Source organism: Pollicipes pollicipes, unplaced genomic scaffold (assembly GCF_011947565.3).
Source record: "Pollicipes pollicipes isolate AB1234 unplaced genomic scaffold, Ppol_2.1 Scaffold_7261;HRSCAF=8764_pilon_pilon_pilon, whole genome shotgun sequence".
NCBI lineage: Eukaryota > Metazoa > Arthropoda > Thecostraca > Pollicipedomorpha > Pollicipedidae > Pollicipes > Pollicipes pollicipes.
The window spans coordinates 56,603,292-56,628,818 of record NW_023597054.1 but is presented as its reverse complement, the minus strand read 5'-3'; the positions used below and the strand labels follow the sequence as shown (position 1 = coordinate 56,628,818).

Below are 25,527 nucleotides of genomic sequence, written 5' to 3'. Positions count from 1 at the left end.
CGTTTTTACTCATGGTTGTGTATGCCTCCGCGTTAGATGTGTTCAAGTGTAGTGCAGATGCTTGGGGCCTCTATATACAATGCATGCCACATCACTGTTGCTCGATTTACATTTAGTGCTAATTGCAGCCGCGTGTAAAATTGCGATGTCTTGAAATCGCCGTGTATCAAACAGACACATTTTACGCCTAAAACAATCACCACATAGTTACCACTAAATAGCGATGAGCGCGAAGGTTCCCGCCTATGAGGCATACTTGAATGCACAGCCGTAAGAGATCGGACACTTCGTTTTGTGTGAATGAGAGCAACGTCGATAGCGCGGTCCGTTGTTTTACCAGCCAGGCTCTTCCTTTTAAATTTGCCAATATTTACCAGAGAGGAGAGGAGAGCGAGAGAGAAGAGAAGAGAGAGGAGAGGAGTGAGAGGAGAGTTGAGAGAGGAGAGGAGAGAGAGAGAGAGGAGAGCGAGAGAGGAGGAGAGAGAGAGAGAGGAGAGAGAGAGAGAGAGGGAGAGAGAGAGAGGGGGGGGGGAAGGAAACGCGCAAACTGTTGGTACCCACCGTTTTCCCGTACTTGCTTTGCATGAACGAAGGCATGACCCAGGATGTCTAAACCGGCTCGTACTATTTTACCTTGTACATCATCCCACACGCATAACGCCGCGGGCCGCCGTTGTGCTTAGTACCCGTGGGTATTTGTGCAATCCAGCAGCCAGTGTCTCAAAGACGTGTCATCGCGTCCGTTTCTCAGGGGCCCGCTGTGATATGGACGTCAATGAGTGTCAGAGCTCGCCGTGTCAGAACGGTGCCACCTGCTCCAACACGGTCGGCTCGTTCACCTGCACGTGCAGCGGCGACTATACGGGCCCGCTCTGCCAGACCCGTCAGCAGGGTAGGTTCCACCGCCGCCGCCACTGCAGAAAGTGTAAGTTAGTCAGGTCTAAGTCCGTCCCAGTGTAAGTCAGCCGCTGCCGCCGATCCAAGAGTCACGCCTGGTACTGCTAAAGCCACCATCACTTTCAGGCGCAAGGCCGATGACGCCGCCACCACGACACCTCAATCAGTGCAGCAAATGCCGTCAGTGGTCTGCTGCGATCCCGGTTTAAATGCTCGCTAGTATTGGTGTTTCCGATCACGGGCCATCTTAACATCAAATCGTCGTTTATCGTTCTGACAATAAATCACGAATAATCGTTATTAATCCCCGTTTACTTCGTGTTCAGAAAAGGATAACGGGATCGAGAGGCAGCCGTTCCACTCAGCCTTTCGACTAGAGGCAACACCCACATTATACTGTATGCCGTATTATGCCTTCGTTTGCGACTAACCCCAGTGGTTGCGCTGTGCGGCAGCGTGCGGGGGCGCACTGGACAGTCCCGGCGCCCTCTCCTTCCCACACACGGGCGTCACCTATCCGCACGAGGTCAGCTGCGCCTGGCTGATCCGCGCGCCGCCTGACAAGGTGCTCAACGTCACCTTCACGCGCTTCCAGCTGGAGCCCTCCAGTGGCAGCTGCCGCTACGACTGGCTCCAGGTGATATTTTTATGCAGAGCGGGAGCGGGTACAGCGGCCATGCTGCTTTGCAATATTCCCCACCGAGGCTGCTGAAGCAGGACCATGGCCAATGGCATAGAGTATTATACTCAGAAGACAGTATCGTGCGGGCCATACACATGCCTCACGCAAAGTTTTTTTCTGGGTAAGATCTCAGCTCAGTTGCAATCCTTCGCGAGCTATCGTAATACAGCTACTTAGCACACGGACTCATGGGCGTCTACATACACCGCCCCCCATTTTTTTTTGTCCGAGCAGCTCTTATCATTGTGCTATTCGTAGGCACCATGCTGTCAGATTATTATGTATCAAAGGGTAAGCACGTTAAAAAAATGCATCGCACAGATTGCTCAACCGCGTGGGGTACGAAGGCGCTGCTGGTTTGCCCATGGAAGCATTTCATATCGAGTCTTCATGCTATTTCCAAGCCAATACCCTGCACTGTGCTCATGACTGCAGATCCATGACGGCGTGAACAGCGCAGCGCCGCTGCTGGGGCGCTACTGTGGTCAGGACACACCGGGGGCCGGTTCCATCGTCTCCTCGCACAACAGGCTCTACCTCTGGTTCCGCTCCGACCACAGCGTCACCGACATCGGTTTCGCCATGAATTTCGAGTCCTCCGATCCAGGTGTGTGGCGCGTGGGAGGAAGGGAGCAAGCAAGGGAGACGAAAAGGGGCGGGTAGGTGAGAAGTGGGAAAAGGAACGGGGAATCAGGACAGATAACAACATATTGGTATCAGAAGGTAGAAGGTAACAAGAGGAAAAAACAAGAGAATGGGCATAGGTCGGGCAGGGAAGGCCTTTGGGATTTGTTTTAAAAGGTAAAGACAAGGTGGTAAAATGGTACGAGTGGAGAGAAAGCGATGACCAGGACTTGCAATGCGCCAAGCAGTGACCTCGGGCTGACCGGACGCCCCTCGGACTGCGGTCAGTATGCGGCGGGGCGCTCGTCGACGAGTACGGCAGCATCAACTCGCCCGGCTACCCGGGCCGCTACCCGCACAACCGCGACTGCGTCTGGACAGTGGCCGCGCCGCTCGGAAAGAGGCTTCGCTTCCAGTTTGCCGTGCTCAAGCTAGAGACGCACCCCAACTGCAGCTACGACTACTTGGAGGCAAGTCGCCGCCTGTCGGATGCCGGCAGGGTTTCCGCAGGCGTCGACGGATGGCGGGGAAGTTGGGGACCACGAGACCAGTGTTACAGACGGTCAAGGATCCGGCAGCCAAGAACACCAAGTTATAAGCATCTGAGCTCTGACGTGCGATTTTAACTGTTGCTGCGGCGCATTTCTAGACTCTACATCTTAGCGCATAAATGGTGTGCTTTAGTGAGTAAAGGCATGGAGGGCAAGGCAGGGAGAACAGGGAGACAACATGCCACTGCCCTAAAACGAAGCCCACTAGTTTCAGAAGCTTTTCCGAAATCCGCCGAAAGTGGGGATATGCCATCGGGGATTTCCGGCTCTGCACCCTTTCTGACCCCTTACCTTGCATCTGTGATCATCAGTCTAGAATCTCTGACGGCACCATTGCAAGTGAGTTGCTGTTGGCAGTTTTGAAGGTCTTCAAGCATGGGCATATTCTAAAGCTAACGCCCTGCTATTGGCCGTGTTTGGTGCGTTTCGTAGGGGCTTCGATCGCGCCCCCGAAGCAAGGATGCAAGAACTGGGAAACACGTGGCATCCCTTCCCGTAGTGCGCTAAAACCCAGCATCAGCCTCTTTAACTCCGAAAAATATGCATTTACCCATGCCATGAGGAAAGAATCTTAGAGGGGGGACCAGTTCAGGGGGACCGCGTGCCTCCCTGAACCAAGAAGTCTACACTATATGTCGGCTTATTTGGCAGAAATTTCGCGGGAGTTCTGATGTCTCTCCGCATCCTCGAAAATGTCTGATGGCTATCTCGCATTACATTTAATTTACCTTTGTTGTTTTGCTGGTTTATCGCATTTAAAGATAGAGTGCAAGGGTTTCTGAAAGATTTCACTCCGGTGACAAGTTAGACGGTTTCAAATTTAGTCAGTGACAGAAATAACACTTTTTCACCCCTGTCTCCTCCCCCACCCCCCCCCCCCCCCCCCGAAGAAAAATTTAGCTACGTGCATGCATAACGTCGCACGATGAAACAAGCGATGACTCTCATGCGGTGCTACGCCCTGTGCTAACCCACGTGCCGGGCACAACGTGTCCCTCCCCGTCTGACAGGTGCGCGATGGGTACTCGGAGACGGCGGACGTGCTGCAGCGGTACTGCAGCACGACCCTGCCGCGGCCGCTCACCACCTCCGGGCCGTTCGCCTGGCTCCGGCTGCACACGGACCAGAGCAGCGCCGACCAGGGCTTCCACATCACCTACTCCCAGATCCCAGGCGAGTGGCCTGCCGTCGCCAGACGCCGCCGAGTCCGCAGCGGCCGCCTGAAGACCGGGCGCCACCGCATGGACTCTGTGTGTGACACTTGAATAGCGGGTCCACGCTTGGCCCCTTTGCTCGATTTGCTCCAGACCTGCGCTGGGTCAAGCCCCGAGTGCGCCACCGGGTGCTGTGTGTCTACCTTGTTATGTAAAAAGAGCACAGACCTTCGCACCAAGTGAGTCCAAACCCACAATGTACAGAGAAACGGAGATGACGGCCACAATGCAGCCTGGCGTGCACTGCTGAAGTACACTGATTCAAAACTCTTAATGTTGTAAGGTCGTTAAACAACGCTTTTGTCTTTGGGTAGAGGATGTATTTCTTTCATTGGAACCCTTACGAGGGAAAGGCCGACCAGTGGCAAATGGCCCACACTTGTTTCAGGACTACCCCTCGCCAAAAACATTTCATGATATTAGTTGACGACTTTTTTCAACATTTCAACATTTCAACAACAAACACTTCAACATTTCGCATTCATCTAAAACATGCTCTGATGAATGTACATTTTGCCTTAGAACATTTCGGCACATAGGCACGCGGTAAATATGCATTGCAAGCGATTAACATTTCGTAAATTTGACACATCGGCAACGAAATGTCGGGAAATTGCCCCTCCACTTAATCATTTCACTCGGCGACAAAAAGATGCGTCGACAAAATGGCATTCGGCTAAATGCCTTCAGCAAAAAGGCATTCAACTAAATGCATTTCGGATATGTCTGCAGATACCAGTCGAGAAAGGGGCGGACGGCCATAACTGACGTCGTTTGCCAACACTTTTGCCTGTCGGTAAAATATGTGTTTCTTCCGGCGACACACATGTGAGGGAAAGGCTTACCAGTGGCAAAGGGCCCACAACATGCTGACTGGCTGTGCCCCCAGTACCCAGGTAGACACACGGACCAAACCCCACCCAGTCTACCGCGTGGCGTCGTGCTCGGTCGCGAACCGTTCACCCAGTTCGTATGACGTCATCAGCACCTCTCGATTCTCCCGGCGCGGGGGCTGCGCTGAAGAGCCTTCGGGTGATCGGCTGGCCGCTGCGACAGGCATACCGGGCTGCGGCGGCGAGCTGGCCGGCGAGCAGGGCACCCTCTCCACGCCCACGCACATGCAGCGGTACCACCACAACATGGACTGCGAGTGGAGGATCCGCGTGCCGGGGAACGAACGCGTACAGCTGGTCTTCGATAGCTTCGAACTGGAGGGCAGCTTCAACTGCATCTTCGACTTTGTCGAGGTTTGTGGGCTTCAATGCGGCGGGGAAATTTGCCCTCGGGGCCGAAGAGGAGTAAAGTACAAAGCTCGCAATCTGAGTGTGTTCTGTCTGTTATTCCGGGTGAAATTCACCGTTGTGGATAAAACGGAAGAAAATCTGATTGCGCCTTTGACCCCATTCTTCTTGCTATCTACGTAAGCCATGAAGTTGTCAGGTGTTATCGTGAACATGAGCATCATGCGCAACTAATGAAGTGCTGCTTTGCATGGATTCATTTCGGCACCTGCTCTGCGTTGCGTTGCGTTGCGTTGCGTCTGCTTTGCGTCAAAATTTTGCAGTAGCTACATGCATTCATGATGCATTCAGATGCATGACCATGACCAAACTTGCACTCAGATGCATGGCCGTGACCAAACTTGCACTCAGATGCATGGCCGTGATCGGCACGCTCCGCGTCTTTACAAGCGCTGAGAGGCGGCGGCACGCGCGACTTGCCCCAGGCGCTCGGGGGCGGCGGTGTATCTCATATGGTGTATCTCACAGGTGCGGGACGGCCCTGACCCGGACAGCCCGCTGGTCGGCCGATACTGCGGCCGCAACACGTTGCCGCCGCCCTTCGCCGCCTCCGGCAACGAGCTGTACGTCCGCTTCTACTCCGACTACAGCGTCTCCCACGGCGGCTTCTCGGCCACCTACGACGTCGGTGAGTGCCGCTCTCCCGGGGCCAAGTGAATGGATCAGCTGCCGTTGCTGGTCGGCCCGCTGCTGTGTGTCTCACCCACCGACGATGTAACGACGCCGGACAGTCAACCATCAACCGATATTCGGGTTCATATAATAACGCCATGAGCCGGGCACCACATGCCAGTTCCAATCCGTCGCGACCTGATGTCTTGCGCCCAGTGGTGGTCTTTGTGTTCCTGTGCCAAGATGTCGAGAAGGTCGACACAGCTGACCTGCGCAGACCTGTGCGCCTGACCCGTGACCTGTGTGTGGGCGTGAGGCTAGATGGCCGGAAGTCGCCGCAGCGCTTAGTCCAGAGTCACCGCGCTGACCGGCGGCCCTGTCCGTACCGCCAGTGTGTGGTGGCGTGCTCTCCACCGAGTCCAGAGTCACCGCGCTGACCGGCGGCCCTCTCCGTGCCGCCAGTGTGTGGCGGCGTGTTCTTCAGCGAGTCCGGCGTACTCCGGTCGCCTAACTTCCCCGAGAACTACCCGCACGGAAAGCGATGCGAGTACCTCATCCGACAGGAGCCCGGCCGAGCCATCATTCTGCAGTTCCACGACTTCCTCATGGAGAACAGCTTCGCCTGCTTCTTTGATTACCTGGAGGTGGGCACATGCTAGGAAGTGCTGCGCTGGTGCAAGCCTTGTTTTCATTAGACCCCATAACTGCAGCCAGCGATCGAAACTTCACGTTCACTTCACTGCACTGTTGCTGACCATCCAGGACATTATATACCAGTTGGAGGTTACGCTGGCCGTTCGTCTGTGTTCATGCGTGTGTTTTTCGGGCGCGTACCGTCACGAAGCTGATGGCCAACCGAGTTTGCTCCACATCAAATGTTTTATCCCTGAGCGATAATCATGCGTCTGTTGCTGATCCCTTCAAGTAATTGTTCAGCTGGGAAAGATCGTGACCACGTGCTGGTATCGCTCGTCGTCCGTGGCAGGTTACCGAAATCAGCGCGCTCCGGTCCCGTACCAGGGCGAAGTTCACCCCGTTCATCAAGAAGCGATCGCGTCCATTGATCTGCTGGCACCCGATAAGTGTTGGTTTTCGTGCCAAGTTGCAAGGCATGCTTCATTACTCGGCCACCCAAGCGCTGCACTCTTTCCAGGTGTTTGATGGCCGAGACTCCTCCTTCCCATCGTTGGGGAAGTTCTGTAACGAGCCTCCGCCAACTCTGATATCTAGGCACAACTACATGTACATCCTGTTCGTCACCGACGGCAGCGTTCACAATCGGGGATTCCTGGCCAACTTCACTTCCATTGACACAGGTTTGTGATGGGATCGTAGTGGCAGTATGGTGGTGCAGCAGCACGGCTCGGACTGCTGGGTCGTAATGAGCGGATACGCACTTTTAACAAAGCGCGTCATTCTCGCCGCCCTCATCGGCTCCGTTCTCGGTGCATCGGACCCAAATTTTGTTCAAATATCAGACTAGGAGTCGTAGCACAAAGACTGTGCAAGCGTAATCATACGCATACCTCGAAGTCACGTGATTAGTTCCTTCTGGCAGCAAAGCGGCATTTTCGCAACATGGAGTGGTGTTAACGACATCGCGCTGTTTGCATCTGTGACTAACATTATCGCGACATGTTTCTGATTTGCCTTACCGATGCTTTCCATCTTTTAACTGCGTGCTAAATTAAATTAAGCTATATCGTTAGGCAGTATTTCGCGGTAAGAAACACGTGGGAGCATTAAGCAGTTGTTACGCATGCGGCAATTGCGCAAGCCAACCTGGATTGTGTTTCATTCACTAGTATTTGAACAAATGGCATCTTGCACCATTCGATCTTTACGCACGGCACGGCCGCCACCAAGCCAACGGCTGTGGCTGACTGATAGCGATGATTCCGAATAGAGCAACCAAAGAATGATCGTCCTAAAATTATAGCTCAACGTCGGAAACAAAAAAGTCGTTTTCCTCGTGATTCTTGCAATTTGTAATGCTGCACACTTCCAACTCTGTGACCTGGCTGCACAAACGTGAAGACGAGCCAAGATGGTCCTGGAAGAAAGCATGGCGGAGGTAGCTAAATTTCATCAATCCGTTTATTGACAACCACACCGGCCTGGCTGACTCCGCCATTCATATCGCTGGTAACGCTAACAAGCTATCGTTGAACCTTGCATACCACATTAGCTATAACGCAGAGCTTAGATCCGCTGGAAATAAAACCACACGTGGCTTCTTAGAGGACGCAGCACTATCCTTATCGTGTCGAAAAGTACTGAGTGCTAAATGTGATCTTTAAATGAATGCATACACATGCCGTCGCCTTCCCGTCCTTTTCTTGCTCTATTCTCTGGAACAGGAAAGATGCGCTGACATAAGTACACATGCGAAATCTATTCCAGAATGTGGCGGGATTCTGGTCGACCAACAAGGCACCATTAACTCACCTACACACCCGGAGCAGTACCCAAACGGCATTACGTGCAGTTGGGTAATCCACCGACCTCCAGGTGAGAATAGGAACACTCCGGACCACACCAAACCGCCCCCCAGGTGAGAATAGGAGCACTCCGGGGCACACCAAACCGCCCCCCAGATGAGAATAGGAGCACTCCGGGCCACACCAAACCGCCCCCCAGGTGAGAATAGGAGCACTCCGGGCCACACCAAACCGCCCCCCAGATGAGAATAGGAGCACTCCGGGGAACACCAAACCGCCCCCCAGGTGAGAATAGGAGCACTCCGGGGCACACCAAACCGCCCCCCAGGTGAGAATAGGAGCACTCCGGGGCACACCAAACCGCCCCCCAGATGAGAATAGGAGCACTCCGGGGCACACCAAACCGCCCCCCAGGTGAGAATAGGAGCACTCCGGGGCACACCAAACCGCCCCCCAGGTGAGAATAGGAGCACTCCGGGGCACACCAAACCGCCCCCCAGATGAGAATAGGAGCACTCCGGGCCACACCAAACCGCCCCCCAGGTGAGAATAGGAGCACTCCGGGCCACACCAAACCGCCCCCCAGGTGAGAATAGGAGCACTCCGGGCCACACCAAACCGCGTTTCAGGTAAGACTACCCGATCCACTACGAATTTCCCGTTCTTAAGCCGGGGCTGGGTGTCAATTCTTTTATGTGATTTAGGATAGGTCAAACGAAGCAAGTGGATGTCAAAGATGATCTTGGTAAATACGTCTTCATCAGGCTCCCTTTGACTAACTAGGCGTTAGACGACTGAACCTAGCCACATTCAGAGACACACATAGGATTTCGCAATGGAAGGGACAGCACAGCTCATCATATTGTCTTTAAAAAACGCAGTTGAATGCACCTACCAATGCGCAAAATTTGTCGCATGGCGTGAAAAATATCGTATTCTATCGATCTGTACAGTTGTACGCGTCTACATCGAATCCCTTATTGCCAATATGTATTCCCGCATTATTCATGGATGTAATGCATTTAATAAAGGAGCGTGTTTCCTCGAGCATGTTTCCTCCTTTGTAAGTACGCCCCATGGTGCATGAATAAAATTGCACCATCATGTGCATCATGCGAAGTGTTGAGCTGCATCATAATGTTCTATGACGTGAGGATAAAATGTTACCGACGTGACCTCGACAAAAGGGTCATTTGTGGTAACCTACGAGACAGAGCTTAAACTTTTCATGGAGCGTGCAAATGGGTGGAACAGTAGGTTTAAAAAGTTGCTCAAACCCTGCGCTTAGTGCTTGTAAAAGTGTCCCCAGCTTTAAAGTTCTTCGGAGGGAGGCGCGCCGAGGCCTTCATCCGACAGGGACGATAACCAACTTGTCGAACACATCATAGCCTATACCTATTTTCTTATATCGACGATGCACCGTGCTTTTCTCCAGAGGTACACAGAAACGTGCGATTCCTTCTCCTCAGTGTTGATAACAGAGTTAAATTTCCGGTTCTCTTGGCAAACTGAGTGTGTCACCAACTGAGGCTTCACATCATACGCAGACAGGCAATCGCTTACCCCAGATTAAAATAACCCGATCTCAGCCAGCGGTCGACAGATCCGCGACGATTCTCAGGTCTTTTGCCATCATCAGGACAATGCCATCTCGGGTCATGGGAGATTGAACTTGAACTGGATCTCCCCGGCCATTAACTCCGATCTCCCTCCTGCCTGTTCTCAGGGGAGATCGTGCGGCTAACCTGGTTATCGTTCTCGCTGGAGGCAGCGACTCGCACAGGCTCCTGTTACGACTCTGTGTCAGTGTATGACAACAGCACGGCGGCGGCCGGCACCAACGGCGGCCTCATCGGCAGACCGTGAGTGAGACCTGTCAACAGCGGTGGGCTTATCGTCAGACCGTGAGTGTGACCTGTCAACAGGGGTGGGCTCATCGGCAGACCGTGAGTGTGACCTGTCACCAACGGCGACCTCATCAGCAGACCGTGAGTGTGACCTGTCAACAGGGGTGGGCTCATCGTCAGACCGTGAGTGTGACCTGTCAACAGTGGTGGGCTCATCGTCAGACTGTGAGTGTGACCTGTCAACAGCGGTGGGCTCATCGGCAGACCGTGAGTGTGACCTGTCACCAACGGTGGGCTCATCGTCAGACCGTGAGTGTGACCTGTCAACAGTGGTGGGCTCATCGTCAGACTGTGAGTGTGACCTGTCACCAGCGGTGGGCTCATCGTCAGACTGTGAGTGTGACCTGTCAACAGCGGTGGGCTCATCGGCAGACGGTAAGTGTGACCTGTCACCAACGGTGGGCTCATCGCCAGATGGTTAGTGTGACATGCATCTCCGGCGAAAGCCCTTCGCTGAATATGACCTGCCTTTGTTGCCACGGCTCTTCCACGCGTGGGGCACACTTCTGCTGCGCTCTGCTCCCAGATTGAGATCAACGTCACAATCGCTTGTAGACAACTGTGTTGTGAGCTATTGGGTCAGCGACCGTAGCTGCATCAGTGTCTCAGCGTATTGATGCCTCTGATAACACCTATCCAGTGACGTTCCCCAGAGTCAATGTTCAAAGAGATTACTACACACTTCGGTCTTCTGGGATAGAACGTCCGCGGCTTACTTCGTTGTGCAAAGACTTCGACAGTATCGCCAGCCATGGATGCTACTCAAAACGCATTCCAGAAATGATACAAAACACAAGCCAAGTTACTTTTAGACGCTGCTTGGCATTTGTGCGGCATTTCGAAATGTTTCAGCGTTATCCATTCCTCCTCCGGACACATTGCTTAAAAACATGCTAGCGCTTGGGCTATTGATGGAATGAACTGCACCATCAGTGTCGCATGCCCAAGTGGGCAGTCTTATCCAATGAGATATCCAAAAGTCTTTGTTCAGATCCCGCGAGCTCTTTTTAATGATTTGCCTGCTGCACACTCTGCATCACCTTTGTGCCCTGAAAACTTCTCCCCCATCCATACCAATATATGCGCGCTCTCCATGTGTGTCATGATCGCCACCCGTAGAGGATGGCGCGAGTCTATGTCTGGATCGTCCCAAAGGTTGTGATGGTTCCGATATCTAGAAGTTGTGTAGAAATTAACGTCATCATAATCCGTGTATCTACTTGTGCTGTGCGTCTACCAAAAAAGAAAGAAAAAAAATAGAACAGTGATACAAACAGACCTGCTTTTCTGAATTGCTCACCCTGAAGATGCCACTGGACACTTGGATTTAATCGGAACGCCTGCTGTCGTTCACAAACGACCTTTATCCGCATATGACGATAAAAGTTTCAACGCTATGTGACTCTCTTGTGTTCACTCCCACAGGTACTGTGGCCAACGGCTGCCTCCCATCATGACCACGCTGGGAAACGTGATGACGGTGATATTCACATCTGACACTAGTATAACCCATGATGGATTTGCGGCCTCCTTCATCGGTCTGAACGCGTCCACACGTGAGTGCTTTGTCTCATGAAGGTACCAGAAGGGTTTTAGATTCGCTGAGCACATTTCGCGCGCAACCGTGGTAACACAAATGCCATTGCAAAGTCCATTGGCACACAAGTAATTCACGGAGGTGATGAAATTACCCGAATATGCTTCTTTATCCCTCTGCGCAGACACGAATTGGGCATGCACTTCCTTGTCTCGGAATACGTTTTATAAAGGCAAACTCGTGTCTTCTAACAACACGGTTGGCTGTTAACAGTTCATAAGTGCCTGTGTTCCGTTTCCAGTGTGTGGCGGGACGTACCACACTATTTCCGGCGTGCTGACTTCCCCGAACTTCCCGGGACCCTACCCGCCCAGCAAGGAGTGCACCTGGATCATCGAGGCGCCGCAGAACCAACAGATCATGCTCAACGTCTCCCACTTCGACATGGAGGATCACTTCGAATGCAACTATGACTACTTGGAGATCAGGCTAGTGTCAGGCTGTGACTACCTGGAGATCAGGCTAGTGTCAGGCTGTGATTACTTGGAGATCAGGCTAGTGTCAAGCTATGACTACTTGGAGATCAGGCTAGTGTCAGGCTGTGACTACTTGGAGATCAGGCTAGTGTCAGGCTGTGACTACCTGGAGATCAGGCTAGTGTCAGGCTGTGATTACTTGGAGATCAGGCTAATGTCAAGCTATGATTACTTGGAGATCAGGCTAGTGTCAGGCTGTGACTACCTGGAGATCAGGCTAGTGTCAGGCTGTGACTACCTGGAGATCAGGCTAGTGTCAGGCTGTGACTACCTGGAGATCAGGCTAGTGTCAGGCTGTGACTACCTGGAGATCAGGCTAGTGTCAGGCTGTGATTACTTGGAGATCAGGCTAGTGTCAAGCTATGATTACTTGGAGATCAGGCTAGTGTCAGGCTGTGACTACCTGGAGATCAGGCTAGTGTCAGGCTGATGACTGAGGATGACCGGGATCAGACCCGGCGACTGGACACTCCGCATGGCTTCTGTCGGCACTCGATCGTTCGGTTGCCCTCATACGCACCTGGCTGCGGCAGGTTGTCGGCGACCATTGCCGTAAATGAGTGGCCGTTAGTGTAGTGATGGTCCACAATGCTAGCCGAATGTGGTGACGGAGCTGATCCGCAATGCGGGTGGAACGCGCCTTGGACGGGAGTTACAGTCTCTCAACTGGGAAGCTGCGTGCGACCGTTACCAACACGCTGTCGCATCGCGAGGCCCGCTGGCGCACGAGCGCGGCTTGACCCGGGCTCAGACCTGCCCGTGTCTGAACAGGAACGGCGGCTCGGCGACGGCGCCGCTGATCGGCAAGTACTGCGGCACCAACATGCCGCGTCAGATCTCGTCGCACGCGCACCGGCTCTTCCTGCACTTCCGCTCGGACGGCTCACTGAGCGGCGCCGGCTTCCGCATCTCCTGGGACGCCACGGCCACCGGTAACGTGTTCTCCGGGACGCAACAGCTGAGCATCCGCCTACATATCAGCGCATGAGGCTCCGATGCCGATGCCGATGTTTCAATGTCGATGGCAATGCCCTAATGAATCGATTTGATTTAAAGGTCAGTGCCTAGCTCCCTGAATCTAACACACTGAGCTATCAGCTTATCGTGAAAAAATGATCTCAACTCAGGCTAACTAGTGAGGTTTAAGATTCATAACGGTTGTCTCATTACGAATAGGACTTCAACTTAGTACTGCAGCTTATCAAGTGCTTCAGCTCTGAAATGCGGGGTCTTCCAAGCATGTCAGTTCTAGCGATGTTAACACAGTACGCCAACCTGCAAATGACTCACATGAGACTCATCACGGCATCAACAGCTCTCCCACTGACCGATCATCAATGGGAACACGGATGCCACTGACTGATGACAGTGTATCGCCGCTGTTGTCCCGCGCCCAACAACGGCGTACTGCCCGAGCTCTGGCACCAGGCTGCCCGCTGCCCTGCGCCAGCTAACGGCAGCCCTGCCGTCGTCAGGCTGCGGCGGCCGACTGACCGGTCCCCGGGGCAGCATAATCTCGCCCAACTACCCGCAACCGTACGCCCACATGGCCGTGTGCACTTGGGTCATCGCTGGCAACGCCGGTAACAAAGTGCGCATCTCCTTCCTGGACATGGACATCGAAGGCAGCGACACGTGCAACATGGACTACGTGGCGGTGAGGGAGCCGGCGTCGGCCTCATCGGCGGGCGGGAGGGCGGGCGGAGGGGGGGGGGGGGACTTGGAGTATTCTCATGCCAAAGACTATCATGTTCTTGCGCAGTGTCAAGCGCACGGCAACTCTTTCGCAGACGCATTTTGCTCACTTTGCCAGTGACTAAACGGGCTAAGTTCGCTCGACACAAGCGATCCAGTAACCGCGAGCACAAGCCGAGAACCTACCGAGAGACGCCTGTGCCCGTCCTGGCCACCTCTCAGCTGAAGCAGACGCGCGATGCCATTGGCTGGCGGCCCAGACGCAGACAGGGAGCAGATCAGCGTCCTGGACAGCTCCTGCCGATGGTGCATGCTGCGCAGGCCTGGTAACCGATGACGAGCAGCTGCGGACGAGCCCTGACCCCGTGCCGCCTAACCAGGTATACGAGGGAGCCGGCCCCTCCGCCGTGCTGAAGAAGCGGGCGTGTGGCTCCGACCAGCTGGACGTCGTCGAGTCCAAGACCAACATCATGACCGTCAAGTTTGTGACGGACTTCTCGGTCAGCGGCCGCGGGTTCCACGCGCGTTACGTGATTGGTGGGTGCCAAGTGGAGGCGGCTGGCGGGAGCGTGTCGGGAACTGGCGGGGAGCTGACCTGGGGGCAGGCGTCCGCCTCATTACCGGAACCTCCCGGGTGCCAGGAAAGCGCGAGAAAAATCTCGATATTTGGGAAACCTAGCCTGTTGTTTGGAGTTTCTGAACGTGTGGACGAATGCTGTATTCTTCAAATATGTGTTCAGCTGCATCGTGTAAAGAGCTTTCACTCGCATTTAGTGTAAAGGCGCGGCAAGCATTGCAGGCACAATGCGTCGGAACTGTTTCCCAAGTCCTCTCATACGATGCAGTGTGACTTGTGTAAGAAACATGCATTGCCAGCTAGGTGACGCGACGCTTTTGCCGTTTCTTTGCTCTTGAACGGACCAGGCCACTTCAAGAAAAGGGAAAAGATACCCATGGCAACTAACAAACAAATGTTAATCGGCGCTCAGTTTTGCATCGGCTGCATCGCTGATTTGGTTTTAAGATTTTTAAATCACATGCAGAAATTAGACCGACAAAACCACCACACCGCAGAACATGGGCGGGAGCACATGTCTGACCTGCACCCTCGTGTCCCGCACAGACTGCAACAACATCGTGACGGGCAGCCACCGGGGCGTGATCGAGTCGCCGAACTTCCCCGAGCCGTACCCGCACGACCGTGACTGCACCTGGACCATCATGGCTCCGCTTGGCAACACGCTGAACATCTCCTTCTCCCACTTCGATGTCGAAGACCCCAGCTCGTCCGGATGCGAGTACGACTACATAGAGGTGAGGCCGCACGCGCCGTGGCGAACTGCCGCTCCCAGGCCGGGTTTGTGGGGCGTGGGTGGAGAACACCGTATGACAGAGAAGGCAATAAGGCAACACTAGCCCTGTTATAAAGGGGCGCTATGCCGGGTCTCGTACATCGAAAGACGCTGGCTCAGGCGACCATAGCGACCAGAACACCCCTTTCATACCGCGGCTTCTCACCGAAACGTGGCTAGCTAAGCCGCGCGGTGATGGTGCTCGCAGTCGTGACACGTCCACGATCCCCCGTTGGACAGATCAAGGAGGGAGAGAAGAGCCAGGCGCCCACGCTAATCGGCTCCCGGCTGTGCGGCCGCGACGGTCTGCCCGCCCCCATCTCCACCGCCAAGAACATGGCCTACGTCCACTTCAAGTCGGACGAATCTGTGGCCCACAACGGCTTCAGGCTGGAGTGGTTTGTGCACGGTGCGAAATGAGGGATGTGCTCGTGCCGTCTGAAGCATGCACACCTGCGCCCCGCGGAGTTCTCGGTCGGCCCTGGCCGGCTCGTCCCAGCTGCCGGCTACATGAGGCGGGGTCAGGCACCGCGCTATTACGCCGTCTTTTTAATTTAGTTGGACAGCGCAGCCATGCGCGTTTATAAGGCACACATTAAGGCACGGAGATGTTTATAGCAAGCCGCATGCGATGCGTAATCAACTTGGGCCTTAGCCAATGATCTTTTCATACGATGCCAACGCGTTGCTTAATCGCCTCACGTCTCAGTTGTCGCACACGTTGGTTGTCCCGAATGGCAAAGTCTATCCAACCAGACAGAATGCGGTTCATCTTTTCCAGCGGCGCCTATTGGCACCGTCTGATGTGACGGCCAGCCATCAGCTGCGGCGGACCCCCGTGAGGGGGGGGGGAGGGGACAGGCTCCGTAGGCGAGTGGCGTGCGGCGTGCCCTCCTCCGTGTCATCACCCACCGTCCCCTCAGGCTGCGGCGGCCTGCTGACCAAGCGCAGGGGCACCCTCCAGTCTCCGAACTACCCGCAGCCCTACCCCAAGTGGACCCAGTGTGACTGGCAGATCCGGGCCAGACCGGGCTACAGGGTCGAGCTGACCATCGACTTCTTCGACATCGAGTCGGCGCACAACTGCGCTTACGACTCTCTGAAGGCAAGCACCGGCTACAGCTGCGAGCGCCGGCTGCTGGCGGTGGTGGCGGGCTGTGGCGAACTTTGCCAGCCCAGGAGTGCATGCTGCTGTTAGTAGTGACGGGCTGGGGTGAGCTTTGCCAGCCCAGGGGCGCATACTGGAGGACGGTGAGACCAAAAAAGCTTCGTATCTATGCTAGATATGAGAAATAGAGGCATTAGCTTAGTGCTGCAAACCAATTGTGACATGCCCGTAATCCGCTCAATATTTGCTGACCTTTAAGCATACGGGCCTGGTATAGATCATAACACTCAGCTGCATCCCCTCACTTTACCTCGTGCGTGACGCACATGTGTGACCATTGCCAGGTGTTCCATCTTATCACTTCACCTTTGCGTGACACACATGTGTGATCACTGCCAGGTGTTTCATCTTATCACTTCACCTTTGCGTGACACACATGTGTGATCATTGCCAGGTGTTTCATCTTATCACTTCACCTTTACGTGACACACATGTGTGATCCTTGCCAGGTGTTCGGCGGACCGGACGACACGGCGCCAATGCTCACCAACCTCTGCCACGCCCAGACCGCCCCGTCCACGGTGATCTCGCAGGGCAACAACATGCTGGTCCGCTTCTACAGCGACGGCTCCGTCTCCGGCCACGGCTTCCACGCCCGCTACCGGGTCCGCAGAGGAGGTCAGATCCTCAGCAGAGCCCGCGGTGTCAACACTGTGCCCCGCTGTCTGAGAGAGTGCCACCCGATGTACTCTGCATCATGGCGCAGAGTGCACGGGAGGCCATTCACCCCTTTACATTACTGTGTTGAAAGGACATCTCATGTACTGCCGTGCTATGGCCATGAGCGGTGCCGCGCTTCTCTTTAGCCTCTTGTTAACAATCTGCTTGATATTTTTAGCCTCTTATTTATTGTTTAGTTTAGTCAACTTGTTAACGGTTGCTGTCGCCTCCGGGACCGGCTGTGTAGATGAATTGATCATGGACTTTGCCATATGGCTTCCGCGCACGGATCGTTCGCCAGCGCCCTGCTATACCACTCCACGGCCTGTCTCTCGTGCCACGTCTGCGCTCGCGTTCCTCGCGTGGTTTTGTGCGACACGACTCGCGCCTGCCGACGCCGTCCGAATGACCGGCTTCGGGTCTGATCCGGGAGTGCTGCACCTGTCCGCGAGCGTGACGTGGTGTGTCCCCCCCCCCCCCTCCCCCTCCCCCGGCAGGCTGTGGCGGGCGGTTCACGGCGGTGCGCGGCTCGATTCACTCCCCGAACTACCCGCTGGTGTACGACAGCCACTCGGACTGCACGTGGCGGATCAGCGTGCAGCGCCACCACACCGTGCAGCTCACGTTCGACGACTTCGACGTGGAGCCGCACACCAACTGCTCCTTCGACTACGTCGCCGTGAGTGGGATGGGCGCTGGCCGAAAGCGGTTTTGTGAAAGAGAAAACGCTGAAGGTGTACAGCCCGAAGAGGAAGGGAGTTTTGTCTCACCGATTGGCAGTGCTCATACTTGACGGGCCATCGCCGTTGCTTCGCTGTAGCATCGGCTTGAAGACGGTAGAGTGCTTCGGACTTGGTCCTCACGTGGCCACCTGCCTCCGTCCCCTCTGCCTGCGGGCCGACCTGACCTGAGCTGACGCCGGCTGCGGCAGGTCCGGGACGGGTGGTCGCGACGCTCGCCGCTGCTGCTGAAGCACTGCGGCAACCGCGTGCCCGAGCCGCCCACCGTTACCTCCACCGGCAGCAGAATGCTCGTCCGACTCAAGGCCGATGGCTCCGTGGCCGCCAAGGGATTCGTCGCTAACTACACCATGGTGAGGGGCGCCGCAGAGATCAAGCCATCCTCGGCCATGGTGATTGGCGTACCCTAAGATCTTGCTGTCTGCCGTCCAATGGAAAGACGAACAAGGCCTGCTTATTAGCAATGTTTCTGTCGCAAAATGGGACGAACCTGTTGCCTTATCATTGTTTCTGTTCTTTGCTTCCTGCTCTTTAATCTCTACCGGTAAGAATGAATTATGGCGATTGATGCAGAAATTCAATAAATCGTTGGTGCTTGATACCAAACTGAGCAAAATGGTGCAGCGACACCTGTAGCCTGTGGAGTGGTTATGAAGCAGCCGGTGCATTGCCCAGAGCTCCAAAGTTTGACATAACGAAGGTGTGTTGTTATTCTGCATACTGAAAATACTATTAGGCTGCTTGCATTCAAGAACGGACTATGCGGCACTGTTACATGCAGTCTATAAACTTGGCGAACCAGACTGTCTGTCTGTCGCCCGGAGTTGACGGCGCAGTTCGTCTGACATTGGCGGGCTCGGTGGCCTCGTTGTACTGCCAGGGTTGCGGCGGCACCATCAACGTCACTTCCATGGATCACATTTCGTCGCCGAACTTCCCGATGACGCACATGGGCAGCCTCAACTGCACCTGGATCCTGCAAGCCCCCCGACCCGGTGAGATCTGCGCTGGGAGTGCTGCACTGCAGGACTCGTGGTGTTCGCAGCGAAGCGGGGTGGAAACACTGATGATAGCACGAACATTACGTGAGATAGGACACGTGGCGCACTTCGCTCGTGTACCTTTGTTCAGGAGCTTTGGTGTGTACATCATCTTTGCTTGGTCGCTAAGAGACTTCAACCACAACTCTTCATCCTAACGCACGGAACAGATAGCCGGCAAAGTAAAATAGTCACACTGTCGGTGCACCATGACACACAAATATCCGTTTGACTGTAGGGCGCCTCGACCGCTGCGGTCGTGCAGCGCCCATACATTAGTGTTCATACAACATGCAGCCCCAGCGCCGGACGGTCTGCAGCGTGCGCGCCAGGCACCTGACACGCCTCCCGCGACAGGCGACCACGTGTGGATGCAGTTCAACGCGCTGATGCTGCACAGCCAGCTGCCTTCTGCCAACTGTTCGTACGACTACCTGGAGGTGCGGGAGGGCACCGGCCCGGACGGACCCGTGCTGCACCGCTACTGCAGGTCACAGCTGCCGCCGGCGGTGACCTCGCGCGGCGGCGCACTTCGGCTCCGGCTGCAGGTGTCGGCCGGCGTCGGAGTCCTCTTCAGCGCCGGCTTCTCCAACGTCTCCACCGGTATGGCCGACGTGCGGCAGTCAGCTGCAGGGTTAGCAGCATGTTCTGCGGGGTGGCGAGATGCCGCATTGGACGGTCTGGTACCGCCTAGAGGGGTCAAAGTCTGTAGTTCGACCTTTGCCGATGCGTCCGGTGACAAGATCATACCATGATGTGACGTTCATTGTCACCCGTGCCGCATGTAGCCCAGTAGAGCCGGGTCCAGCGAGAGGCTCGAGAAGCACCTTTTCATACTTATGAATTAGGACGGAAATCCCCATGACAAACATGAGTATATAAGTAGAATGATCCATTATAAGTCCATGTGCTCACCCACGAACGGCTCCATGCATACACATGGCAGTTGTGTCATGCGTCTGAGCCAAAGCGTCACATTTTTTGAAGTAAAGGATGCAATGCAGAAGATATCTCGGAAGATTCAAAGATAGGCCGTTTACGCTGTGGCAGTTCGCTGTGCAGCAACCCAAACTTCCACACGGGCGATGACCCCCGAACCGTGCGGGACTGGAAGGAGATGACCCCCGAACCGTGCGGGACTGGAAGGAGATGACCCCCGAACCATGCGGGACTGGAAGGAGATGACCCCCGAACCGTGCGGGACTGGAAGGAGAGAGTGCGACACCTGTGCCCCGCCTGACGATCCCCCCGCTGGTGTTGATGGACAGGCTGCGGCGGCCGCCTGGCTGCCGAGACTGGCCTGCTCGCCTCGCCCAGCTACCCCGACAGCTACCCCAACGACGTCGAATGCTGGTGGAAAATCTACGCCTCTGCGGGCAACGGCATCCACCTCAGCTTCCGCACATTCCAGATCGCTGAGACAGACTTTTGCAACGGCGATTATCTAGAGGTAAGGCGAACGTGGGTAACAGCTACATATACCTGGTGATTATCAACTCAGGTCTGCCAGCTTACACGTAGGTATGGGTTGTTATGCTATGCGATGCTACTTTACTATAACGTGCTTGGTTACGTGTGATCGTTATCTGAAATGCATCTGTAGCGTTACCACATCACGGCGATCGCTGGCCAATGGGCCGGATAAACATTGCGTTCGCGTAAACATGAGCACATGACACGAATGTTTCCAACAGCCCCGGGCGTGGACACCGTGCAGATATGTCGCCTTCCATTTCAGTGGAGCTCTGTATTGAATGTGCACTTCAAAAGCCAGCATAAGTAGCTGAAAACACCTGAAATAACATCGCTCATCCGTCGTAAGCTATTTCTCGAAGGACAAACTATGTGGACGACATCGGTTATTTTGGTGTATTTATTCTCGTTTTGGTTTTACGTAATTCATTCGATTGCCCACCTTAAGCCTCGTTCCATTTAACAGTCCAAATAAATTTTAAAATTTCATAGTCTTGGCATATTTGCAAAAAGCAAGGTTCCAAAATTCCGTCCGGCCTTGCGTTTGTCATTTTAGCAGACACACTGGACCATAGACAAACCATGAAAAGCGCCCTTTAATACTTCACAATCAAAGCAATACTCAAGCATTCAGTGCGACGCTGTTGGATCTCCATGACTCGTGGCACGCTCGGCTGAGCGGCGGCGTGCTCAGTCCTGCGCCAGCTGACTCTGCGCGTGTGCGCCGGCAGGTGCGGGAGCGGACTACGGCGGGACGTCTGCTGGGTCACTTCTGTGGCTCGGAGGCCCCGACGAACGTCAGCTCAACCGGTTCAATGATGGTTCGGTTCCATTCGAATGAGGCAGGCACGGGGTCCGGCTTCCTGGCCGAATTCGCCACAGGTGCGAGGGTCCAATATCTTCCGTGTTGCGGGCGTAGATGCAGGATGCCTGCAGATTTGGTTGCCGCCGCTTTATCTATGTTTAAAATATGCTAGCCAGAACCATTTGATTAGATGAATTTCTGGGACCGTGTTTCCAGCCTCAGGTATGTAATGTCCATCAGTGTTAACGGCTGTCGGCATAAACGGTGTTGTAGTACAACCTATTTCAAAACACTATCCGTAAGTCATTATCGATCGGTTACAACATACATCACTAAGCGACGATCACCTACCTGCTGCGCCGTGATGTTTTGCGTGCTCAATATGAACGTCCCGTTAGCGAGACTCACGCGTCGGTGCGTCGTCCTCGACCCGCGGTGCGTCGTCTGCCGGTGTCCGCTGCTGTCGGCGTCGCATGACGGACGGCCGGACACCGGGCCGTCGCGGGCCGCCGGTCACACACGCCGGCCTCGGTTCCAGCCCGCCGCATGGACCTGTCGGGACCGTCCGGTGCGATCGAGTCGCCACTGTTCCCCCTGCAGTACCTGCAGCGGAGCCAGTTCTCCTGGAGCATCACAGTTAACAGCAGCCAGTATATCCAGATCCGGTTTGTCATGGTGCAGGCGGACCTGGACCCCATCGACGGCGGATGCCACAGCTACATTCAGGTGCGGGCAGTGCGACACGGACGCGCAACAGTTGCGCGTGCAATCCTGCAAGTATCGTCGAGCTCATCGCCCAGGGCCGTTTCGCTCTTTGCCTGCTATATTTAGAGCATCGATTGTTCCGTTCCAACCATGACATTTTTCCGGGTAATGCGGACAGTGTCTCATGTACAGCTGGCGATTTCCGGTGTCAACGGGATTTGGTTCCGGTTCTCAAGCACGGAAAGACATGCATTTCGCTTGAAAAGGACACTACGCTGTGTTACAAGTTGAACGCTGGTGCATAGTGCATAACAAACACAAGTGTGTGGGCACAAGTAATATTCAGACAATACGCCAACAAGAACAGGATGCTTGGCACATTATTGGTCACATCATGACAATGATTCACGTGTCGTGTCACACCTCAAACCACAGATGCGGTCCGGGGGGTGGGGGTGGGTGCGGCGAGGGGTTGGACAGCTCACTACCTTAGGCCCGCACTTTTTCTTTTGGTGCCATGAATAACGCTTGACCGAAAGTTCGAAATCGCCGTCAGGAATTCTGGATGAGCCCCGCCTCCACCTCTTCATCACCCACCCCTCAACAAAATCTTGGCTGTGCGCATATTCCAAAGCATGTTTGTGAAGACTCCCATCACAGCGTCAAACACATGTTGAACAACATCCTCGCTCAAGAGGCAGCAGCCCTGCCTCCAATGGTCCCGTGCAGCCCTGGATCCCTGTCATCCCTGTAAGCCATCCTCTCCGCGACCCACACACAGACCCGTGCGACCTTGTGTAGCCTCTGTGACCCGTGCGTTACTCCTGTGACCTGTGTGTGACCTCTGTGCCCAGGGCGTGACCGCTGTGACCCGTGTGCGACCTTTGTAACCACTGGCGACCCCTGACACCTATGCCTGCCGGTCAGGTGTATGACGGGCCGGACCGGTCGGCGCCGCCCCTGGGCGAGCCCGTCTGCGGCATGGACCTACCCGAGCCACTCGTCTCCTCCTCCAACGAGGTGCTGGTCCACTTCGTCAACCGACCGCGCTACTCAGGCTCGCGCTTCAAGCTGCGCTGGCAGCAGCTGAGCCAGCGGCCTCCGCCCGGAGACGTTGCGCAGTCCGGTCAGTGTCGGTTGGGTCCGGGCCGACCAGAAATTACCCGCTTTTGCTTGTGTTTTTTTCCGTTTGACATCCTGTACATGTAGGCTGTCAACAACACCGCCCTCACGTGCTGTATTTCTCTTGAAAGCAGCACCTATTACGGTGCCGATTGGAAACATGTGATCGACAGTGTTACGATATCTCCGAAAACCATACCGAAAAGATGCTGTAAAAGATGCAAAGATGTTCTGCAAAGATGTTGTGGCGTTTGTCTTTCCTAACTTACAGAGTTACAATGTGAGCAAAATGGGGCGACAGTCAAGCGGGTCTATGCCGAACTTACCAGACTTTGAAACGGAGATGACCACTGCTTCGGGTACCCGGAAACTCGCGTTCTTCCCGGAACGGGTTCGAAATCGCGAGTTGCACGTACAGCGCACATGGTGGCATGTAACGTAGCATATCATTATAGACGTGATCCGGCTGCTCCGAAATGTGATGCAGCATCCTGTCTTATGACCTTAGCCCGGGAAGCGTAAAAGGCTCAGTGTAGAACATCTGTTCGCAAGTTGAGCAGTCAACCCCGCCTTATCCTCAGCCGGCTCCGAGACCCAGAAATTTGCGGATCCGTCGTGCCGGCTTCGCTGCGTCCTAGCCGCGCACCAGCGATCTCCTTTGCTACGTCGGCCGAGTGTGAGACTTACTGGCGGTAGCCTGGCGGGCTCCCCGCGGCCCGAAAATTCGGACCAAAGTGAGGTGCTGAAGAGTACTCCCACTGACCATCCGCCAGCATCCTGCCTGACACACGCTGCCTGTGCTGCGAGCCGCCGTGTTGGACGATCGCCTCACAGGCTGCCGGTGGTGCGGCATCGACAGGGGCCGACTCCTGTGCGTACACGCTTTACCTGGCCGAGGGCAACCGTACCGACATCACCTCGCCCAACTTCCCGGGCGGCTACATGGGCAACCAGTTCTGCAGCTGGACCATCAGCTCGGATCCGCACAGGCGTGTTCAGCTGCGCGTCAACACCGTCGACCTCTTCAACTACTTCCAGTGCACCTCGGACAACATCACCGTCTACGACGGTGGGAACTGACACTGGGTGCTGGGTGCGCTAACACTCGACGGTAGCGACGCTAGACTGATTGTGGAAGCGCTTTTCTGCCGTTATTTGCTGTCCATACATCGTGTCAAAGGCATTGGCCATTGAAACCTGCCACGGGTGCCGTAGAATGCTGGTATCAATTTTATGGGCTGGTAGATTAGGTGACGCCTTAACTGAATGCGCTTCGGGTCTCCTGTGAAACCTGCCGCCCCGACAGCTGACGCTGGTGTTGCGTCGCGCTTTAGGTCACCAGGGGACCGCTAACTGGGTCCCGCTGGCAACACTCTGCCGCCGCTCTGAAGGCGGCACGACCCTGGCAGCTAGCGGGAGCCTGCTGAAGCTCGAGTTCGCCGCGATGCCCTTCTACCGCCGTCACACGCAGGCCGGCTTCAACGTTACCGTCGATACGGGTGAGGTTTGCTGCTGCAGGCGCCACACAGCACTTCTCCGCAAAGGCTCCTCCACGCCCTGCCTCCACCTGTGCTCTGCCAACCTGGAGGTTCGCGGAAGTCCTTCATATACGCGAGGTGTAACGGTTCGCCCGGGTCCGACCGTCAGTGTGCGGCGGCTTCCTGACCGACCCGAACGGAGTGGTGAGCAGCCCCGGCTTCCCGGCACGACACGAGGGCAGGCTGACCTGCGAGTGGACGCTGCTCGTGAGACCCGGCCGCACCATCCTGGCCGAGATCACCGACCTCGACATCCCCGGAGACTCGTCATGTCCCAACGGATACGTTGTGGTGAGGCGAGCGGCTGCACGCCGATCTCAGCAGTGCCCTCTGCAGTTTTACACCAATGGGAGCTGTAACGTGCTCGGTGATGTTCCGCTCTTTCTGCTGCCATATTTGGAAAACTTCCTAAAACATTCCATATAGTTGAATTGCAAGTGCGCGATACAACACTTAAGTACCACGCTCAGCTCTCGTTCTTCCACGCAGTATTCGAGATCCGACTTTGTTGTGTTTCCTCTCCTCCGGCTGAAAACAAACAGGTCGAATTATCTCGTCTACAATTGATCCCCGCCACGTCAGTCTGCCCCGCCTTCTGCGGAGCCCGACCCGTTCGCCGCGTCAGACTGCTGGCATTCTGCGAAGCCCGACACTTTAGCCACGTCAGACTACTGGCCCTCTGCGGAGCCCGACCCGTTCACCGCGTCAGACTGCCTCGCCCTCTGCGGAACCCGACCCGTTCGCCGCGTCAGACTGCTGGCATTCCGCAGAGCCTGACACGTTCGCCCTCCTGCCGCCAGATTCGCAACGGCGCGGAGCTGGACTCACCTTACCTGGGCAGCGGCCGCTTCTGCGGCGGCGCGGTGCCGGAGCTGCCCGAAAGCTCCAGCAGCCGGCTACACGTGAAGCTGGTGCTGACCGGCCCAG

At 55.3% G+C, this 25,527-nt stretch overlaps 1 protein-coding gene across 1 annotated transcript; it reads left to right on the top strand.

Moving 5' to 3' along the window:
- The first annotated feature begins 765 nt into the window (after positions 1 to 765).
- LOC119111647 (cubilin) lies at positions 766 to 25,377 on the top strand. Its single transcript, XM_037235452.1, has 32 exons — positions 766 to 892; positions 1,353 to 1,534; positions 2,015 to 2,186; positions 2,492 to 2,673; positions 3,765 to 3,927; positions 5,025 to 5,215; positions 5,738 to 5,897; positions 6,344 to 6,525; positions 7,035 to 7,197; positions 8,285 to 8,392; positions 10,049 to 10,184; positions 11,655 to 11,785; positions 12,068 to 12,254; positions 13,074 to 13,234; positions 13,778 to 13,959; positions 14,378 to 14,534; positions 15,121 to 15,311; positions 15,590 to 15,758; positions 16,273 to 16,454; positions 16,967 to 17,135; positions 17,675 to 17,856; positions 18,109 to 18,270; positions 18,798 to 18,912; positions 19,315 to 19,560; positions 20,226 to 20,407; positions 21,162 to 21,312; positions 21,774 to 21,961; positions 22,868 to 23,066; positions 23,922 to 24,131; positions 24,397 to 24,561; positions 24,710 to 24,896; positions 25,353 to 25,377. The coding sequence occupies exons 1-32, from the start codon at positions 766 to 768 to the stop codon at positions 25,375 to 25,377; spliced, it is 5,307 nt and encodes a 1,768-aa protein (XP_037091347.1).
- Positions 25,378 to 25,527: the final 150 nt, after the last annotated feature.

Bases quoted from the DNA above. Each gene is read 5' to 3' on its own strand.
- LOC119111647 (XM_037235452.1), top strand. From the start codon at position 766: ATGGACGTCAATGAGTGTCAGAGCTCGCCGTGTCAGAACGGTGCCACC. The intron at 10,185-11,654 runs GTGAGTGAGACC...TCACTCCCACAG, and splicing joins GGCGGCCTCATCGGCAGACC to GTACTGTGGCCAACGGCTGC. The intron at 11,786-12,067 runs GTGAGTGCTTTG...TTCCGTTTCCAG, and splicing joins CGGTCTGAACGCGTCCACAC to TGTGTGGCGGGACGTACCAC.